We start from the raw sequence: 20,143 nt of genomic DNA on the forward strand, positions 1-20,143 counted from the left end.
GTTTTCAATTCAAATAAAAAAAAGCAGGAAAGACGGTGGTGGGAAAGTGTTGGACGTTACGAGGAAAAATTAGACACAGAAAAAAAGGAAAGTGAAATAAGTAAAAGAATCAATGAATGAATCAATCAAAATGGAACCACTACAGCAACGCTATTGGCAGCAGTATATTTCAGGAGCACTTGCCGAGGTAGGGCTGGCCTCGGCAGGTACAAGCGCTGACTCCCTGGGATCTCCCGCCTTCAAATAGTGGCTCACCTTATAATTCAACGCCAGATTTGGAGTCTAAAGAACTATATTCTCACCTCAAAATCAACATTTCGTGACATAATAACAATAGTATTTCCAAATGTATTACTTACAGTTGTGCGTTCTCTCTCCGCCATTACGGAACGTCAGTTGGAGCGAACTGAATTCTGGGTTATGGCCCGTATCAAGTCCGCACAAGTCACCTCCCTATGCAACCTCGATAAAAGGGGCGGAGCAAGAACACATCCGGGGATTTGAACTTTACTTGGCTAGATGTAAACTTTGATTTGGAACAGTGCTTGGGCTGCTTCTGATGACGTTTCACAAGTCCACAAGGACACAAGTACAGACAAGGACAAATATTGAGAAACGGCCCATGACTTCGGACGCAGCGCTGATGCACGAAGGCAGCCCAGAGAAACAGATAGGCAGCGTAACGGAAGTCTATTTGAATTATAAACAGTTTGCAATAACTAAGCACATATTTAAAAACTACAATACCAATTTCTCACTGGAAGTGCAATCAGAAGTTGTTGAAAGTGAAAATTAAACGTACATTTATGCAAAACTATGCTCCAATGGGCGTTTTGGCCACCATTTTATTTTTTCTAGCTTGAGCCTTCTCGGCCAATCACGTTACTCGCGTGATTGGCGCGACAATTTTCAGAAAAGTTGAAGTTTTTTTAACCTCAAAAGACGCTCTGAGCTGCAGAAAAAGACGCCAGCGCTGGCATTTAAAAAAGCGCTCAGGACGTTTTTTGAAAACATGGTTTACTCCATAGGATTACAATGTAAAACAGATGCTAGCAGCTTCAAAAAAGAAGTCAAGTCTGAACACGGCCTTAGATGATCAAGATATTACTTTACATTGCTCATTAGTAAAGGTAACTGTATACAATTGTATAAATCATAGCATACATTGGAAACAGGGTTGGAGTTCAAGGTCAAATTAACGTTCAATAGTGGCCAAAAGTGATGGAAACTAACATCTTTGCTCTTTACTCAAATTTATTAAGATATATGACTATTAATTCATGTTTACTGACACGAATTTCCCCCTTTTTTCGTGTCAGTCAGCACGACTTTCAATCTAATGTATTTTAAAACGCGGTATCTTTCACATGTGTAACTATATATCCATGAAATCTGATGGGAATTCATACTTGTTTTACAAGGTGGCTCATTTGTGTAAATTCCCATTTCCTACGATCTCATTGGTATGATTCGACTTTTCCCGTGACCTTATGTTTAGGGGCAGGGTTAGGGGAGCCATTTGTCGTTGTTTTGCCACCCCGTGAAACTCCTGTTTTTAGCAAAATTAGCCTTCGCGGTTGTGATTTTAGGGTTTGGGGTCATGTAAGGTGTTGGTTAGCCACATCCTGAAATATGTACTTAATATGACTTTTTTTGATATCAGGTTATAAATATATAAATGTAAATACACCTGTGTATTGAAAGTCGTGCTGAGTGACAATAAAAAAAGGTCGTGCTCACTGACACGAAAAAATGGGGATATCTGTGTCCATAATCCCCATTGGTCAGCAGCAGGAAGCATCAGAAGCATCTCGCCTGGGCTAAAGACAAAAAGGACTGGACTGCTGCTGAGTGGTCCAAAGTTATGTTCTCTGATGAAAGTAAATTTTGCATTTCCTTTGGAAATCAGGGTCCCAGAGTCTGGAGGAAGAGAGGAGAGGCACAGAATCTACGTTGCTTGAGGTCCAGTGTAAAGTTTCCACAGTCAGTGATGGTTTGGGGTGCCATGTCATCTGCTGGTGTTGGTCCACTGTGTTTTCTGAGGTCCAAGGTCAACGCAGCCGTATACCAGGAAGTTTTAGAGCACTTCATGCTTCCTGCTGCTGACCAACTTTATGGAGATGCAGATTTCGTTTCCCAACAGGACTTGACACCTGCACACAGTGCCAAAGCTACCAGTACCTGGTTTAAGGACCATGGTATTCCTGTTCTTAATTGGCCAGCAAACTCGCCTGACCTTAACCCCATAGAAAATCTATGGGGTATTGTGAAGAGGAAGATGCGATATGCCAGACCCAACAATGCAGAAGAGCTGAAGGCCACTATCAGAGCAACCTGGACTCTCATAACACCTGAGCAGTGCCACAAACTGATCCACTCCATGCCACGCCGCATTGCTGCAGTAATTCAGGCAAAAGGAGCCCCAACAAAGTATTGAGTGCTGTACATGCTCATACTTTTCATGTTCATACTTTTCAGTTGGCCAAGATTTCTAAAAATCCTTTCTTTGTATTGGTCTTAAGTAATATTCTAATTTTGGGATTTTCATTAGTTGTCAGTTATAATCATCAAATTAAAAGAAATAAACATTTGAAATATATCAGTCTGTGTGTAATGAATGAATATAATATACAAGTTTCACTTTTTGAATGGAATTAGTGAAATAAATCAACTTTTTGATGATATTCTAATTATATGACCAGCCCCTGTATATACAGTATGTCCAACAAATCCGTTAATGATTCAATACAGTATATTTAAATAAAAGCAACATTGAAGTAAATCTGTCCAAATCAAGACCTTAAAAGCGCTCTGTCCATTTTGTACTAGACCTCATATCTTGAAGGAATCTTTGAATATAATCTAATGGGGCATTAAAAGCAAATATTGTCAAAGTATAACCTCTGACCATGTTTTTTGTGGCCACTTATACTGTAGAGAACAAGTTACAACTCCATTATAGTTGTATATAATAATTCAATCTATTGCTGAATCTGGAATCTTTAAAATGCAGCTATGACTTCAGTCAATTTCTTGATCATAGTGTTGTGCGATTACAGATGGAATATTGCTGAACTCTCAAAACTGAACTCGAATAATTCTTTTACATACTGCGTGAAACACTTTAGTTTTGCTTATTTAACAAATCAACGTTCAAATCATCTGTACACGTAAATGGTTCATGACAGCTACTGTAATGAACAAGCACCGATCCAAGCTTTAATCACAGTGTTCTATAATAAAAGCCACATGATCTACACTTATAGAGCGCAGTTGAGTTAGTCTTCATTTGTGGCTCAATGAAATACCTTTTCTCAGGGTAGATTCTGCTAATGCCTCCGAGGAAGTATGCCAGTTCTGCGTAATTGCATTAAAAAAGCCGAGCAAAATGTAGATTGGGTTTTATTCAATAAAAGCGAGTGCTTAAGTGGCAATTTGAAAACAGAATTTAAATGAGCGTGAATGTAGCAATAAGCGCTGTTGGTGTATCTCTAGAGGAAACTGAAGCTATTTTCATGCATGCAAGTTGTTTGGGAGTTTGCGGTGTTGTGTTGAAAACAGTGTAAATCGGGACTTGGACGACTGAAGGGCAAACCAGGTAACTTCTCACACACCTGAAGTGATCTTTTGGTTTGACCTGCAAAATGTTATTGACGTTAGAACCAGTGCATGTGTATAAGAGATACGAGTAGTTTGATAGATGCTTTAAGGCAGATTTGAGTTATTCATGCCAACTGTCTTCTGTGCCACATTCTGTAGATGAAATTTCCATTCCCGTCTTAGCTATTCAAGGGTGTCCGTGGTCAGGCAAAAGGAAACTGCATTTCAGATTCAATACACAAGCAAGGACGAATCATCCTCTTGTACAGTCGTCTCTTTAAACGTCAGAGCACTGGTCTTAAAGCAGGTCTGCAGGGATAGAAGAACTGAATCTCTCTCTTCACAATAAAACAAAACAAAAATGGTTTTGTTGCAACTATTGATTTTTGTAGCTGCGTAGAGAGAGATTTATGTGCAACTCCAAAGAGAGGGGAAAGATGTTATCCTGCTTTTAACTTCAAAAGCTGCAATCCGTAACTTTTTTGGTTAAGAAGAAATAAAAATCAGTTGAGGAAGTTTATTAAAAATCAAGGTTAAAAACTGTCTCTTACCATTAATGTCATTCACATTAATGAATAATGTGAACTATCGATATAGCTGGAAAGTCAGTTTGACGTCATTGTAAATTAACCAAAGAGAAGTAACCTGCAATTTTAACATTAAAACTGAAATGCCAACCCAGATAGCACAGGTAGGTCTGTAAGATGTCTGCTAAAGATCTGGAGATCTGCGGTGTATAAACATCTGGTAACGTCTTAGGAAGGGCAGTTTTACGTACATTCTAAATCATAAGCATCTTACAGACATCTTCTACATGTCTATATGACATCTGAGAGTATACGTCTCAGAGATATATTGCAGATGAACAAACAATCAGAAAACACGTCTTGCAGATGTAAATACAGACATCAAAAAGACATCTCCCAGACGTATGCTATCAGGAAACATAGAGACAAAAGATAACCTGATAACATAAAATAGACGTCTCTGAGGTGTATGTGAGTCTTCATTTAGATCTGCAATACGTTTCCTGTCAGACATCATATAAACATCTAGAAGTCTGTTAGATGTTGAATTAGCGTGTATGTGAAACTGCTTTTGTGAGACCTTTATCAGATGTTTTTACACAGCAGATGTTCTCCAGATTTTTAGCAGACAGACATACCTGTGCTATCTGGGTCTGGATTGCAGCTTTAACTTCAGGAAAACATAATCAATGCTATCCCAGCTATACATATCTTAATGTGATTTGTTGGCTTTATCTTTTGTAACTTTGGCCTGATGTTGGTCAGGGTGGTCTGGTTTTGTGCGTGATGAGATTTTGATATCAGCTAAAACCAGGAAGATAATCTCAAGTCACATTTTTCCTAATCAGAAAGTCTCTCGCAAACATTAGCCCATATATTTTCGAATTCAGCCCAAACGAGCATTCTCTGTCCTAATACACAACCACGTAGGCGTTTACTAACAAATGTCATCTTTTTGATAAGAGAGCCCTCTTGTGGCCAAAGCTCTCCCCCGTTTCATGAGTCCAAACTAATATGTGGTCATTACTTGAGCAGAAGCGCAAAGGGCTGATAAATACAGAAAACATCATACTGAAAAACGTAACGGAAATGCATTCTCTTTGGTTACAAATATTTAGTGATCAAAGCAGGCCCATACTTAAACAGCACAAAAATAAGACCCGGGGCGTTCTGTTGAACATTTCAGCCGGTAGAGGAATCAACATGGATGTCTGGCTGTTCATGTATTCCCACAACACGGTGTCTGTTGGGAGGTGTGTCTCTGTATCAGTAAATAACAGATGCTGTTTTTCTCAAACCCATGAAGGCCTTCTTCTGCAGCACCAGCCGAGGAATCAGACCTTATCTGTCACTCACAGCAGCATGTTAGTCTAAAAGCATGATCTTATAATGTGTATGTAGATTTCTTGTGGTTTGATGAATAGTGTGACGTACAGCTGTCATTAAACTTGGACCTTTAGGTGGTTGATTTATTCAGAAAAACAGCCGAGAATACAGCGGGAACTGTAATGTCACAGTGGCGTGATAATCATTATAACAACATGAAATGTCATTAAAGTCCAACTCTTTCTGGGGAGATAATCATTGCTTTTTAAGAACCCATGCGTTAAACCCTAGTGAAGTGCTGGTTGTAACATAATTTACATGTGATTAACACATTTTTCTGTGTAAAACACGATCAATACACACGTCTGCTGTCCAGTACACTCTGTTTGTGAAAAATGACTGTAAGGTAGTTCCAGACAACTCGAAACCAGGTTTTTCCCACCTCCTACTTGGCACTTGAAGTTGGACATGAGACCTGTAAACTCAGGGCAGACGGATCAACTCTGATGTCTGCGAGACACGTCATATGACATCATGTCAAAGATACTTCCCAAGAGATTATGCTGCGTTCAAGACACCTCGGATTTAGGATATTTCCCACCTCAACATGGAAACATAGCTGTTTTAAATGTTACTAAATACTTTAATGACACTAAATTGAGACGTTTGTGGTGGGAAATATCCCAAATCTGAGGTGTTTTGAACACGGCATTAATGAAGAGCTTTCTTATGTATAACGTAAAAAATAAAGGTTAAAGAATTTTCATAACACAAATTATATTATAATTATATGAAAACAGTCTCTTCTGTAAGTTGTTTTTTTTTTTTTTACAAAATTCATCAAATTTTGGCACCCTTTAATGTGACGTGCCGTGTAATCAAATCAAAACATTTATGTTAAATATTGCACATGGTCCCTTCACTAATAAAATATATATATATATATACAATATACACGGCAACATATTGTCGGTGTCCTTTTCAAAACCTCTGATGTCCAAATTCATAGTTTTTCTGGAAATGGAAAAAACACTGCACTTTTTAATTGATTTAACACTGTGACAGATTTAACATGGTTAACAAGCACTTTTTAATACTTGTTTTATCGTTTGAATATTTGAAGCTAAAAAAAGGGTGACAAATAATGATGATTTATAGTAAAAAAAAAAAGAAATAGGAGGATTCAGAAGGACAGCAGTGCTATATAATGTTTATGCTTTATATGCTTCTCCCCATAGACTTCCACTGCAGTCCATTACTGCAGATGTCATTTTTGTTTGTTTTACAGATCAAAGAAGCTGTCGATGGAGCATAACTCGTATCGAACCCTGAACACTCTTTTAATGCAACGCGCTCGTGTTGGTATTGGCAAGCTGGGAGGTCGGCATAACATTACATTACAGTGTCTGCCAGAACGTAAGGCAACATCATGACAAATGTTCAAGAGGCCAATGCAATAATATTGCTCAAGAAATGGCTATTGATCAAATTAGGCTCGTGTCTATTGAATCAGACAGACCGCAGCTGAGCCTTCTGGAATTAATATGAAATAGCAACACAGATGCTGATACGCCCCATTACCACAGTACCCAGGGTGGTGTTACCATCACAGGCTACATGAGACACAAATGAAACGGTATTAGGTGAGAAGTTGAGAACGTAATGGCCGAATGTTCGATCCAAGAGCGTTCGTCACAATCTAAATTAATTATAGATATTTTAAAAGCATTTCTACCTAAAGCACTTACTGGTGCTTAAAGATTTTCAAACCGCAGACATTAAACATTACAGTAAATCAAAGGAGAAGCTGAAGACCCAACCCGGAGGAGAAGGGCATGTGGATGCATCTTTTGGGAAAATCTCTGGAGTGGTAACTGAATCCTGAAGTGATGCTGGAGGTGCTTCGATGAGGCCGAGGGATATTTGATGTAGATCTGTAACAGGGTTATTGGAAATAGAAGATTTGTGCAATGGAAGGTAATACGAGACCAAGGTCATACTGTTAATGACGTTGATGGGCTTCATTTGCTTTTCAGAAAGAAAAACGTAGCATGAAGACACGGCCTGCTCTTTGTTTTGCTGAAAACTATGAGGAAAAACCTGCTCAGTTTAGTAGTGGGAGTTGTCATCATTGGGCTGATGTGTCTCGTGATGCTGTTTTTCACCATCATAATATAATATGATGCTATTTTGGGCCTGAAACAAAAGGAATCCGTCATAATCATCCAGTGATGAATAACAGAAGTTTTGAAATATGGTATTAATAAAATAAACTCTCTGACAATTTAGCATACGGGTAATGAACTGTCAGTGGAAAACACTGAGACGCAGCATTCAATTTTAAATGAGAGTGATCTATCAAAAACTCTGGGGGCAGCGGTTGACAAGCATTGATCTTTATCTTTTATTTTTCATTTATGATTTAACCCATTTCATTGAGTCAGATTAAAGGATTCGTGAAATTATTTCAGTTAGGGCTGTCACAACATCAGATTTTCACTGCACGATTATCAAGGTCAGAATTCACGATAACAATATTATCGTGATATGATATTTACAGAAATTTAAGAGTCAATTTCATTTTTCATTTCTTTTTTGGCCCATAAATGTAATGAGACAGAAAGAGAGTTTGTAACCATTTAGTGCAAAACTAACATCTACTATGTGGTCAACTAGATACCTGTGCTGAATTACTCATAATATTATTAACACAATATCAAAAACACAGTTTTTAATTTCCCAGATATTGTCAATACCATTAGGATATGTTGTGACACCCCTAGTTCCAATACTGGCAAATCTTGTGGGGCATAAAGAAATAAATATTTTATTAAATAATTGTTTATATAATAGTAAAAAAATATTAAGAAACAAACTAAACTATGTTTTATTAATATAAAAATTATAGAAATGTAAATGTTAATATGTAATTTTATTATATAAACAATTAAAAAACAGGAATTTCATGTTAACATATTAATAAAACAATATTAACTACATTGCATTAATATAAAAAAATATTTCATATAAAAGTAAATGTATAAATGTATTCTATAAACAATTAAAAAATATATATTTATGCAAGAATATAACAAATATACAATACAAATTATTAACTATATTGCATTAATATAAAAATATTTTAGATAAAAGGAAATGTATAAATGTAAATCATATAAACAATTAAAAAATGTGTAAAAATACAAATAAAATGTATGAACTATATTGCATTAATATAAAAATATTTTATATAAATGCAAATGTATTATATAAACAATTAAAAGAGAGAAATATTAATGAAATAATAATATATAAAATAAAAATATTAACTACTGTATATATTATTAACATAAAAAATATATATAACCTTTCCATGCCACTACATTCCCTTTGACATCTAGTATTGCATTTGCATACAAAGATAGAACTTGGAATCTGAGTGGAAATGCTGTGTCTTTATTTAGAGACAAATGTGTTATGGGTTGAATAAAAGGTGCCCTCCAGATGCATTTTGGGTTTCGTCAAGAATTACAAAAGAATTTGTAAACTGAAAGCCATTAAAAGTCTCATTTAGTCCAGTTAAAGACCTCTGTCTGGTGTGGGGAATTAGCTGTTTTCGGGCTGCCGTGTCTCCGAGTGATTCAGATACCCGGCTTGCAGAAACAAGCTCATTAGTGTGGGCAGCTGTTTGGTGTGTGACTAAGATGGAAACAACAGGGATCCAATGCATCCTGTTTCTGTTTCACTCCATCTCTCACTGCGCCACTAAATCAATGACACGTCCATACATTTCATCCCCAAATCACTTCATCCGAAGCCTCACGCTAATCCAGCTCGAACGCAAGCGCAAGGGCATCTCATCGCATCCTTACACCTACTCATCTCACAAAACCCAGCCTAGTGTCCATATTCCTTCGTTTGGAAAACCACAGATACAGTATAACCAATAATCATGAGATCTGATCAGACATGCCTTCTTTTCAGAACAAGCCCATGACATATCGAATGAAACACCATCCCTGAATCACCCAACACTTTATGATGTGCATCCATCCATCCATCTATCCGGTTATCTATCCGTCTGTCTGTCGCAGAAACAAACAACAGTGCCCAAACACAATTAAATATAAAAGTGATTGTAGTGCCTTAAGAAACTATAGCCATGTTTTGCATTATGAAACAAAGCATGCTAAATGGCAATATCAGATGGCCAGAATGCCGAGTGGTGTGGCTGTAAAACAGCTTTTGTGTCTGTGCCATTGCGCAGTCATGCTGTTTTGATTGCAAAATTACCCTGGAGTGACCAGAACATAAGCTATAATACTCTTTACACTGTTGCCTTGGGTTGCCAAGTTGGCAGGGAGCTAATATTGCGAGTCATTCTTAACTGACTAGTCCATTTATCCATTACACAAACATAAAAGCCCCTGCTGGGCATCAAAGCTTGCACTGAAACAAACAAAACCATTTATGCCAACATCAGTTGGGATGTAATATTCACCTGACCAGCTACTGTTTGATATTAAATACACTTTAATCAGGTCCTGTTTTCTAATGAATCTAGCACAAATCATTAGAGGGATATTAAATCTATAATTTTCACCATTCAACAAATCTGGTCCATGGTGAATTCTTAAAGTACCATCTGATACCATCTCTACTGGTTGTTTGACTATGGCAACATAAATAAACGTTGTGTGCAAACTCAAAAGTGGCTGATGCAACAAATGACCATTTTCAGGAAAAATATTGCAACCGATTCCAGTGAATTTTAACGTAAGGAACACATCACACTCATGCCATCCAAGATGCACTGGTTCTTGCGTGACTCGTGACGAAACACACATACACGAAAATCATTGTTGGGTCAAATATAAACATTTTCAAATGGGTTCATTTAACCCAAATGTTAGGTGTGTCCCTTTTTAACCCAATGATGGGTTGAAAACTCATCACAAGACACATGAGAACCAACTACATTTGACGTTATCAATGTTACAGAACTCAAAACGCTAAAAATATGAATTCAGCTTAAGAAGACATTTTTAACCCAATGGAGTCATTTGGTTTCATCACGTTGACACCATAAGATAACAGAGACATTTTAGTATAAAAAGTCATACATACATGTAAAGTCATACACAGCCGTGCAAAAAATTAACAGACCACTACAAAATTATTTTCAGTTTTTCTCAATTTACTACTTACAGGCGTACAAGTAAAATGATCCTTTCTGTTTCATTCTGTAACCTATTGACAACATTTCACCCAAATTCCAAATAAAATGTCTTAATTTGCAATCAAAACTAAAACGGGATAAACTGCCAAAATATCAGATGAAATGTTTGCTTTAAGTGATCCAAATGTACAGCAGTGGTAAATATTAATTGTGGTAGTTTCAGTTCAGTGTCTCAGGAATGACATGAAGATGAACAAATTGACAGAACTGTTTTCATATTTGGGTGAAGTGTTCCCTTAATGATCTGGGCTGGGTTTCCCGAAACCTTCGTATCACTACGTCGTTCTTAAGAATATATCGCTACCACTCTTCAGGTATAACTTAAGAATGACGTAGCGTTAAGAAAGTTTCAGGAAACCCAGCCCTGAGTGTTGCCGTAATGTAAACATTGAGACAACGGTCTTGTTTGTTACATTGATTAGGCCGCACCATAATACTGAAAGACAATCCATGAGAAACCTCACACACCTTAATGAAAGACATTATGTAGACATCGCAGCTGCCAACAACACAATTAGCCTCAGGTCTGGACAACAGCTTGACAATTTCATCAAGACACAAGCTGTACACATTTACTGTAGATCAAAGAGGTTGTTGTGCAGATGTTTCAGTATAAAACACTTGAAGTTGATATCAAATACAACGCAGGCGAAAATGACTTTGTGATTGTTTTACACAAACCTTACCACCTTATCGACTACGCCATCGATTGTTTTGTTGGATTTCATTTTAGTCTTGGAGCTAATGAAATATTGGAACATGTGCTTTGCAATTGATGCTAGGCGAAATGTACGAAACAAACCGCATCATTTTTGGGGGGTTGGTCATTTTAATGCAGCAATTAAAAGTTTTGTCACGGGCTAAAGTGACGCTCAACAGCATTAGCGTCTGACTGATGGATAGGTTTCTTGCTAATGATCTCAGTCAGACTATCAAACCCCCATGCCCAAGGCTTGGAAAACATGCAGGCGATGAAGGCGTTCATACATATTTAATCAAATCTCTCTATACTTAGAGCTGACTTGGCAACTTGAATTACCGATATTCAGCTGAAATCGAAGTCCGGCGAACGCAAGGACGTGATAGCTCCACCGCATTAGAGCCCTAGATTCGACAGAGAAGAGAGAGGACTGATCTAGCATCACTTGTGATGGCCAGACGGCGGGTCTGGGGCTTCGGTGATGGATAAGTTAAAATATGGGTGTAAAGGACAGATTCTTTCTCGAGCAACAGACCCCGGGTGCTCCTCTGCTTTCATTACTCAAATCAATGAGCCGTATCATTGAAATGCAATCCTTCGTTTAGCTTTCCTCATCTTGACAGCCACTCGCTGGTACACTAAGATGTGTTCTAACATTTTGGCGAGATTTCCGTGATGCTCTGGTTGATTCTGTGCCGAAACCGAGCAGGAGATAGCAACGAAAAATAAAATAAAATCAATGATCTTGTGAGTTTTTTAATTAAACAACAATCAAACTCAACCTAGCCGCTTGGCTGCCCATGCGTCCTATTGTTTAATACAAAATTGAAGACACTATGATCTTTATTTGATGACTGAATTTGCCCTTCGAGCTAATAACTTAATGGCGTTACATAAAGAATCCAATCTGCCTATCATACTCACAGTCGTGAAGTTCTCCGGCCCGCAATCTTTTCCACGATACTTGCAATCCAGGAGCATCTCATCGATGCTGTGACTGGTCCTCTGCACAAACTCCAGCATGTTGAAGGTCTTGCTCGGAAAGAACTTGCTGTCGTCCAGCGGCTGCCCCAACGCCGCCATGAAGTCGTCAAAGTCGCTCTGCTCCACGCCGAGCAATCCGGCCATCCAGAACAGATCGTTCCTCACCATCTTGGAGCGTCTGAAGCTGTTGTAGTTGCACATAGTGATGGCCGGGAAGTACATGAGCGGGCTGTCCATTTCGTCCAAGATGGTAACGTGAGGATAGCTATAGTAGTCCATCACCGCCCCGGCCACCTGGTAGAGGAAGATGGACAGGGAGGAGAGGAAAGCTCCAGCCCAGAGCAGACGTCTGATGGTCACTCCACCCGGCAAAAAGATGTGGCTCAGGCCGTGAAGGGTGCAGTTGGCTCCGAACACGGTGATGTCGGACGGCCGCGGCTGCTCGTCTTCTTCAGCAGTGCCCATTCTTGCGATTGAAGGGAGAGGTTTTCAAACTTGTAGGTCTTTTCCAGGACGGTTGGGACGTGTGGGTGGTGCAGTCTGGGATGGTTCTAGCTCATAATCCATGCGGGGAGGTTTTGGAAATATGAGCCGCTTGTTTTTTTGCTGACGGCGGTTCCCGTTTTGTGCATTCTTGCAGGGCAAATAGAGACGAATATTGGGTTTCGTGTGGGGTGAAACTCAGTCCCTCAGCAGATAAAGGGTGAGAAGATGCTCATGTGAAACTATAGAAAATAATCAATGATGAAGGCTAAAAATTCAATAGCAGTTTGAAAGCCGAGAGAAATGTCAGGTAATGAGTCTGTAGGTTACGACACATCTTTTGGGCTACAGACATGGACGATACCTCAAAGTTATTGAAAATGACAACATTATACTGTCAAACAATAAAAAACGAAGCGCTGAATGAGGGACCTGAGCCACATTTGGGGATTCTCAGGGCCAGTAAGCAGACACACACCGATCACTCAAAACACCCCGGCGACCACAGAAATGCTTTAAATATGTTTCGAAAAACCCTAGCAACTGCACCCTAGCAACACATGGACAGCCAACCACATCCTAACATTTTGCATGGGCAAGCACCCTGACAGAAAATAGATTAAAAATCTACTTACAGATACTCGGGGATCACACAGGAAAAATAAACGGCAGACAAATTCCCAGATATTGTTTACATTTTTATCACAATTTTCATCCGCACACTGAAAAGACATAAATCTTAGTGACTGACTGCAAATATCTGATGATCTATTCATTCTAGTCACCCGCACACACCTGAAAGAAAAAAATGAAGGTATTTATTTTTCAAAATGATGGAATTGGGCAGGGCATCGATTCTGATGTTCAGATTCTATTCGCAAGCTCTCGATTCGATTCTCGTCAATGATTATTAGGACTGTGTATTGGCAAGTGCCTCCCGATACGATACATATCACGATAGATGGGTCACGATATAATATATTGCTATGTATTTCGATACAATACACATTTTTTTAATATATTGCAATACTTTAAATAGAAAATGTCAAAAGTAGAGCTAGAAATACAACATGCTGTGCACCAGCGGGGGTTTTCTGTAAGGATAAGTGTAAAAACATCCCTTACCTCTGCAGAGTGGCCATGATGTGCGATGCATGGACCTTTAGATCAGAGATTTGGATTCTCAAACTGTGGAATGCGCCCCTCAAGTGGGTAGCACAGGGGAATAAGGCGGCTCACGCAAGTCACTTGGCTGTTGTGGTGCATTACAGTTAAAACACTGAACATGGGCAGAATTAAACCTCTGCTTCATCCGTGCTGTAAATGTGCTGGTGTCACATCCGTGAAAGCTCAATAAATGTCATTGTTACTTTTCTTAATAAACTTTCTGTCTAATGCACTGCAGTAGCCAAGTGACTTGTGTCATGACTTGAGAAGCCTACAAACAGCATTATTTTATATAACTCATTACTCCATGACTTATTTTGAAAACCAAAGCACACCCACACATCAGCTCTGAGAGCTCCAAGCGTTCTTATATTTTTCACCATGCTCGCTTCCACTTACTTTTGGCCGTATGTATGTGACATGATTTTTAAAAAATGATCGATAGTAGAGGTATCACTATCAATACTCTATCAAAAATATATATTGCGATAGTTACATGTATCGATATTTTTGCACAGCCCTAATGATTATAGATTTAATACAAATCCTATAGATATTTCTAAAAAAGATCAGAAAATATCACATTAAAATGGTTAATTAAAAAATGTAATGAAGAGCCACAAACCTGTATATTAAACTTTAAACACACTTGGGTATATTGAAACAGAACAGGTTATTTTACATTTAAGATGCAGTATAAAAAACAAAATTTCACAAAATTAGCTATAAAGAGAGCTATTCAATCAAATATGTGGTGTTTAAATGTTAACAGTTTACAATTTGTGTCACGTTTTTTTAATCTTAGCAGGCATATGTAGTAAATAGGATTACAAGTGTTTTGTGATTTTTAAACTGATTTTTAAGATGCAATCATATGAACCGCTGCCTTTTATGTGAAGGTGATGTTAAATTCGACGACACATCCGCATCTGCCATGTTAATTAAGCAATAGACCCCTTTACAGCCGCTGGAGGCAAAACTGGAGGTGGCCAATACAAACCAGCACAGATTCGGCTACATAAGGAGTTTAAAATATCAAATTGTTATGTTGTTTAGTGCCACAATCGACAGAATACAGTCTCCAATTTGATATTTTAAAACATAAGTTACTAGGGTTGGGAATTGAAAATCAATTCCAATTTGGAATCGGAATCGAAAGGCTAGGAATCGGATACTTGAGATTAAAATTTGAATTCCTCTCATCAATTCCTGTGTGCATATTTTCATGAAAGTACATGCGTTCTTGATCTGCTGATATCTCAATAAAAGCCCTTGTGAAAATTATCGATATTTTTTACTATAGTAAGCATAGTTTAGCTATAGAATTTGCATTAAAGCACAGGAATCACTAATTAACCATAGTTGCATTATAGTAACTGCAGTTTAACCATGATGTAGTTCAACTATGATAATACAAATTGTAATAAATCAGAAAAAGTGTGTTTCTATGTGTAAATATACACAAAACGCTGCTCATAAATATATACAGTATATACAGTATTTGCAAACAAGTCAATAAGCAGGCTAAATGACCATACAGGTTGATATCTAAATGTTTTACTTCAACTGTGGAATCGAAACTGGGAATCGATAAGAATCGAAATCGATAAGCAAAATCAGAATTGGAATCGGAATCGATAAAATTGAAACAATTCCACATACAAGGAATTTGTTTTGGTGACAGGAGCATCCAGAACAAAGAAACAGCAACAACTCAACTCAACTTTATTTATATAGCGCTTTTACAATTTTCATTGTTACAAAGCAGCTGACATGAGACACATTGACTACAAGCAAAACAATCAAAGTTGTACCTGCAAAAACAAGAAAAGGTTGAAAACACAGAAGACAGACACACCCACACACAAAACACTCCACACACACAACACGCACAGCACACACACACACACACACACGTACGTACACAGACAAGTACGCACACACACACACGCTCAGTGAGAGCACACATTTAGGATAAAGGAGAGAGAAGCACAGGTCAAATATAACAGATAATAAATTCCTATATGCAATATTAATTAAGTAAAACTTTAAAATTCTAAAGCAGCCCCCCCGGTCAGGCAGATAGTGCAAAAACAGTATGCAAACGGTGGCGAGGAACCCAAAACTCTAATCGAGAAAAAAAACCTCAGGAGAACCCAGGCCCAACCAGGGGATTCCAGTTCCCCTCTGGCAAAAGCTGCTGCCTCTGCACAAGCTCCAGAGAACTTGCACAACAAGGCTAAATAAAATAAATAAACTTAATAATAAAATAAATTTAGTTTAAGATTATCATTAATAATCTAATACATTTGAATTTTGTGGTGAAGACATGTCAAGAGACCGCGTCCTTCTTTATCCAGCTCTATCATCTCAGCTCTTGTCAGGTCCCCACTTCCCGCTCTACCATCAGGTCAGGCCATGAACTGCATCCTGCTCGCTGTGGTAACCTTGGAACAATGAGACAAGACTGGCTGAGAGTAGAGTACTGTTCTGTACTCTTTGATCAACAAGTACATCAGTTGTGTTTTTGGTTCCGGTTGATCTAACTAATGCAGCCTAAACCCTCAGAAGATTTATATTATGGAAGAGTAGTGTATGCAAGATTAAAAAGATGCGTCTTTAGTCTAGATTTAAACTGACAGAGTGTGTCTGCCTCCCGGACAGTGCAGGGAAGACTATTCCAAAGTTTAGGCGCTAGATAGGAAAAGGATCTACCACCTGCACTTGATTTTGAAATTCTAGGTATTACCAACTGACAGGACGCCTGAGAGCGTAATGCACGTGAAGGACTGTAATACAAAAGGAGTTCATTCAAGTACTGAGGAGCTAAACCATGTAAGGCTTTATAGGTAATAAGCAAGATTTTAAAGTTAACGCGATGCTTTATAGGTAACCAGTGCAAGGTTGACAGAACCGGGCTAATATGTTCATACTTTTTTGTACGTGTAAGAACTCGAGCTGCCGCGTTTTGGACCAATTGGAGTTTTTGTAATAAGCCTGCAGGGCAACCACCTAACAGTGCATTACAGTAATCTAGTCTTGATGTCATGAATGCATGAATTAACTTCTCTGCATCTGAGATTGACAGCATATGACGTAGTTTAGATATATTCTTAAGATGGAAAAACGCAATTTTACAGGTGTTGGCGACGTGGCTCTCAAATGACAGATTACTATCGAATAGAACGCCAAGATTCTTTGCTGACGACGAGGGTTTTATGGAACATCCGTCAATAGTTAAACAGTATTCTTGGTTGTTACTTATAGCAGTTTTCGGTCCAATAAGTAACACTTCCGTTTTGTCCGAGTTCAGTAATAAAAAGTTGTTACTCATCCAGTTTTTTATATCGACTATGCATTCCATTATTCGATGGAACTGCTGTGTTTCATGAGGCTTCGAGGAAATATAAAGTTGAGTATCATCAGCATAACAGTGAAAGCTAACTCCGTGTCGCTTTATTATATCTCCTAGAGGTAGCATGTATAATGCGAAGAGCAGAGGCCCTAAGACTGAGCCCTGTGGTACACCGTACTGGACTTGCGATTTGCGTGACACCTCATTGTTTATTGCTACAAATTGAAAACGGTCGGATAAGTAAGATTTAAACCATTTCAAAGCTATTCCCTTAATGCCGACATAATTTTCGAGTCTATGTAGGAGTGTGCTGTGGTCAATGGTATCGAATGCAGCACTAAGGTCTAGCAGCACCAATAATGAGATACAACCTCGGTCAGACGCCAATAGCAGATCATTTGTAACTCTGATCAAAGCAGTCTCTGTACTGTGACATGCTCTAAATCCAGACTGGAAAACGAGCGGACAGAACAGAAACGATCATCAAAAATGCTCGCGTTTCACTTCATAACACTTAAGATGAAAAAACTACTGTCTTTTGTTGGTGTGGATTATGATTTCTAAAAATATCTCACATTTGCCCAAATCAGAAACTGGGTAACAAGGTTATTTTTCACGTAGCGTTAACTTTTGAACGCATAGGGTATGGTAACGTTAGCTAACATAAGGCTGCGTCCTTGTGTCCTCCGGAGGTCTCGTCCTCTAAAGGATGCGGTATACGGAGGATTCTCAATTTACAATTAAACGAGACGTCCTTTGTAGGACATATATACTGGCAGAAAAGGAAACAGGAAGTACCACGTTGCTATGACAACACGTTGGACTCGCACACCTGTCAAATTAATTAAAATGATTTCTACATGGTTTAAGAGGGAAAAAGTTGGTTACTTTCTTCCCTAAACAATGTCAAAAGAGTTAAACAAATATAACATTTTTTCCTTACTGTTTCAAAACGTTTAAAAATCACAAAACACTTGTAATCCTATTTACTACATGTGCCTGCTAAGATTAAAAAAACGTGACACAAATTGTAAACTGTTAACATTTAAACACCACATATTTGATTGAATGTGCAGCTGTTGCCGTTTACTCAAATAACAGACGTTAGCCGATGCAAAGAATTGTGGGTTATCTCCAGCAACGAAGGATACACCTCATGTGTATATATATATATATATATACATATAATGAATGTTCAGTGCTTTTTCAGTGCAAAAAAATTGATTCACAGATTTTGAGAATCGATATTGAATCAACAGAATTAAAAAAAACTATTATTACTACCATCTATTTTTAATAGATTTTATAGCCTTAAATGTCACTATGGAAATGATGGCTAAAAAATCCTCAAAAATCTTTAGTATAGTCACCCTTTGCAGAAATATTCTCTTCATGTTTTTGAACAATACGTTTTGAACAACTTCTATTCTGGCCTCTTATTGACTGCTTTTATCTTCATTATTTGGCCCACAAGTCATTCATTTGAAAACATTTGTTTGCTTTGTAATGAAAGAATAAAACATATTGGCACAATTATATTTTCCCCACATAACTAACTTCAAACATTGTAAATGCAACTAATTTCACATTGACTGCTTTTTTCTTCATTATTCAGTCATCTGTTTCAAACTTTTTTTGATGAAAGAAACAAACATGTTTGCACAATTATGTTTTTCTCCACATAACTAATAATTAAACGTTGTAAAATAAACTAATTTCACATTGACTGCTTTTTTCTGTCATTATTCAGTCTTCCGTATAAAAAACAATTGTGAACCTGCCTGTGAAAACCCAACTAACATTTTATTTTGCGATTTACTTAAAATACATAAAATCACCATACATAACGTAAAGAACATTATGTGAAAATATAACGTCGACATCTGACTGAGTGAAGCCAAATCAAAGATAGAAATCATAGTTAAATTAATAGTTCAAATCAAACTTGAATGCTTCTAATCTCACAATTATTTTATCAGGCTTTAGCCTGGATTTCACAGGGCCAGGTTGTTCTGTAATGAAAAAAAACAGAATATGTTTAACAATTCTCTTTTTGTTGACACGACATTCAGATCAAAAGGTTTTAAACGCATAGAAAAGTGCGTAACAACTACAAAAACAAGAAAATGTTTCATTTTATCAACGAAGCTGAAAAGCCTTGCACTACGAACAAGAGCTAATAAAGAATATTGATAGATATTAGAAACTGGATTTATATTACATAAAATAAAAAAGTAACTTTACAAATCGAAGTTTATAAAGTTAATACATCAAACGTGGGTTAAACGACTGCTCAAGCTGTTTCTACACGAATGCATCTAAACACTTGGTAAACCCAAACTGTGTTCAGTTATATTGTCTTCCTGAAGAAACAAACACAAGTCATTTTCCCAACAACTATGAAGGACAGAGGAGTGTGCACGTCTGCATGCTCGAGTGCTCGGGCCTGTAGGAAACCAGTTACACTAACCACAGCAATTTCAGCAATGAATCTCTCTCTCTCTCTCGCCGTTCGGCCGTGCACTCCTGAAATCACTGAAGCCCAGAACACTCTCACATAATGCCGGATCCAATCGGAAGCTTCAGCACGCTGGATCCCTCACATCAGCACTTCACAAGCCTGGACCCTTACAAGAGCGAGAGAGCCGCATTCACGCGTGTTTAGATTACTGATCTCTGCCGGCACGCTCTTTCATATCCCGCACCCCGTTTCTCAGACACGCAGGAAATGTCAACGTCAGTATATGAAGATTACCAAATCC

The 20,143-nt window shown here is 37.9% G+C and overlaps 1 protein-coding gene across 2 annotated transcripts in view; it reads right to left on the bottom strand.

Annotated features, from left to right (window-relative positions):
- asic1c (acid-sensing (proton-gated) ion channel 1c) overlaps window positions 1-20,143 on the bottom strand; it is a 76,447-nt gene that overhangs the window by 27,849 nt on the left and 28,455 nt on the right. The window contains exon 1 of one of the 2 annotated variants that reach the window (XM_057322188.1): window positions 12,317-12,842. The exons of the other annotated variant lie outside the window; for it this stretch is intronic. Coding sequence (XP_057178171.1) covers window positions 12,317-12,841 — 525 coding nt within the window. The 5' untranslated portion in view covers window position 12,842. Of the gene's footprint in view, window positions 1-12,316; window positions 12,843-20,143 lie in introns of those variants that run through there. 2 annotated transcript variants of the gene reach the window in all.

The sequence above is a fragment of the Triplophysa rosa genome, linkage group LG23, assembly GCF_024868665.1.
Source record: "Triplophysa rosa linkage group LG23, Trosa_1v2, whole genome shotgun sequence".
NCBI classification, from domain to species: domain Eukaryota; kingdom Metazoa; phylum Chordata; class Actinopteri; order Cypriniformes; family Nemacheilidae; genus Triplophysa; species Triplophysa rosa.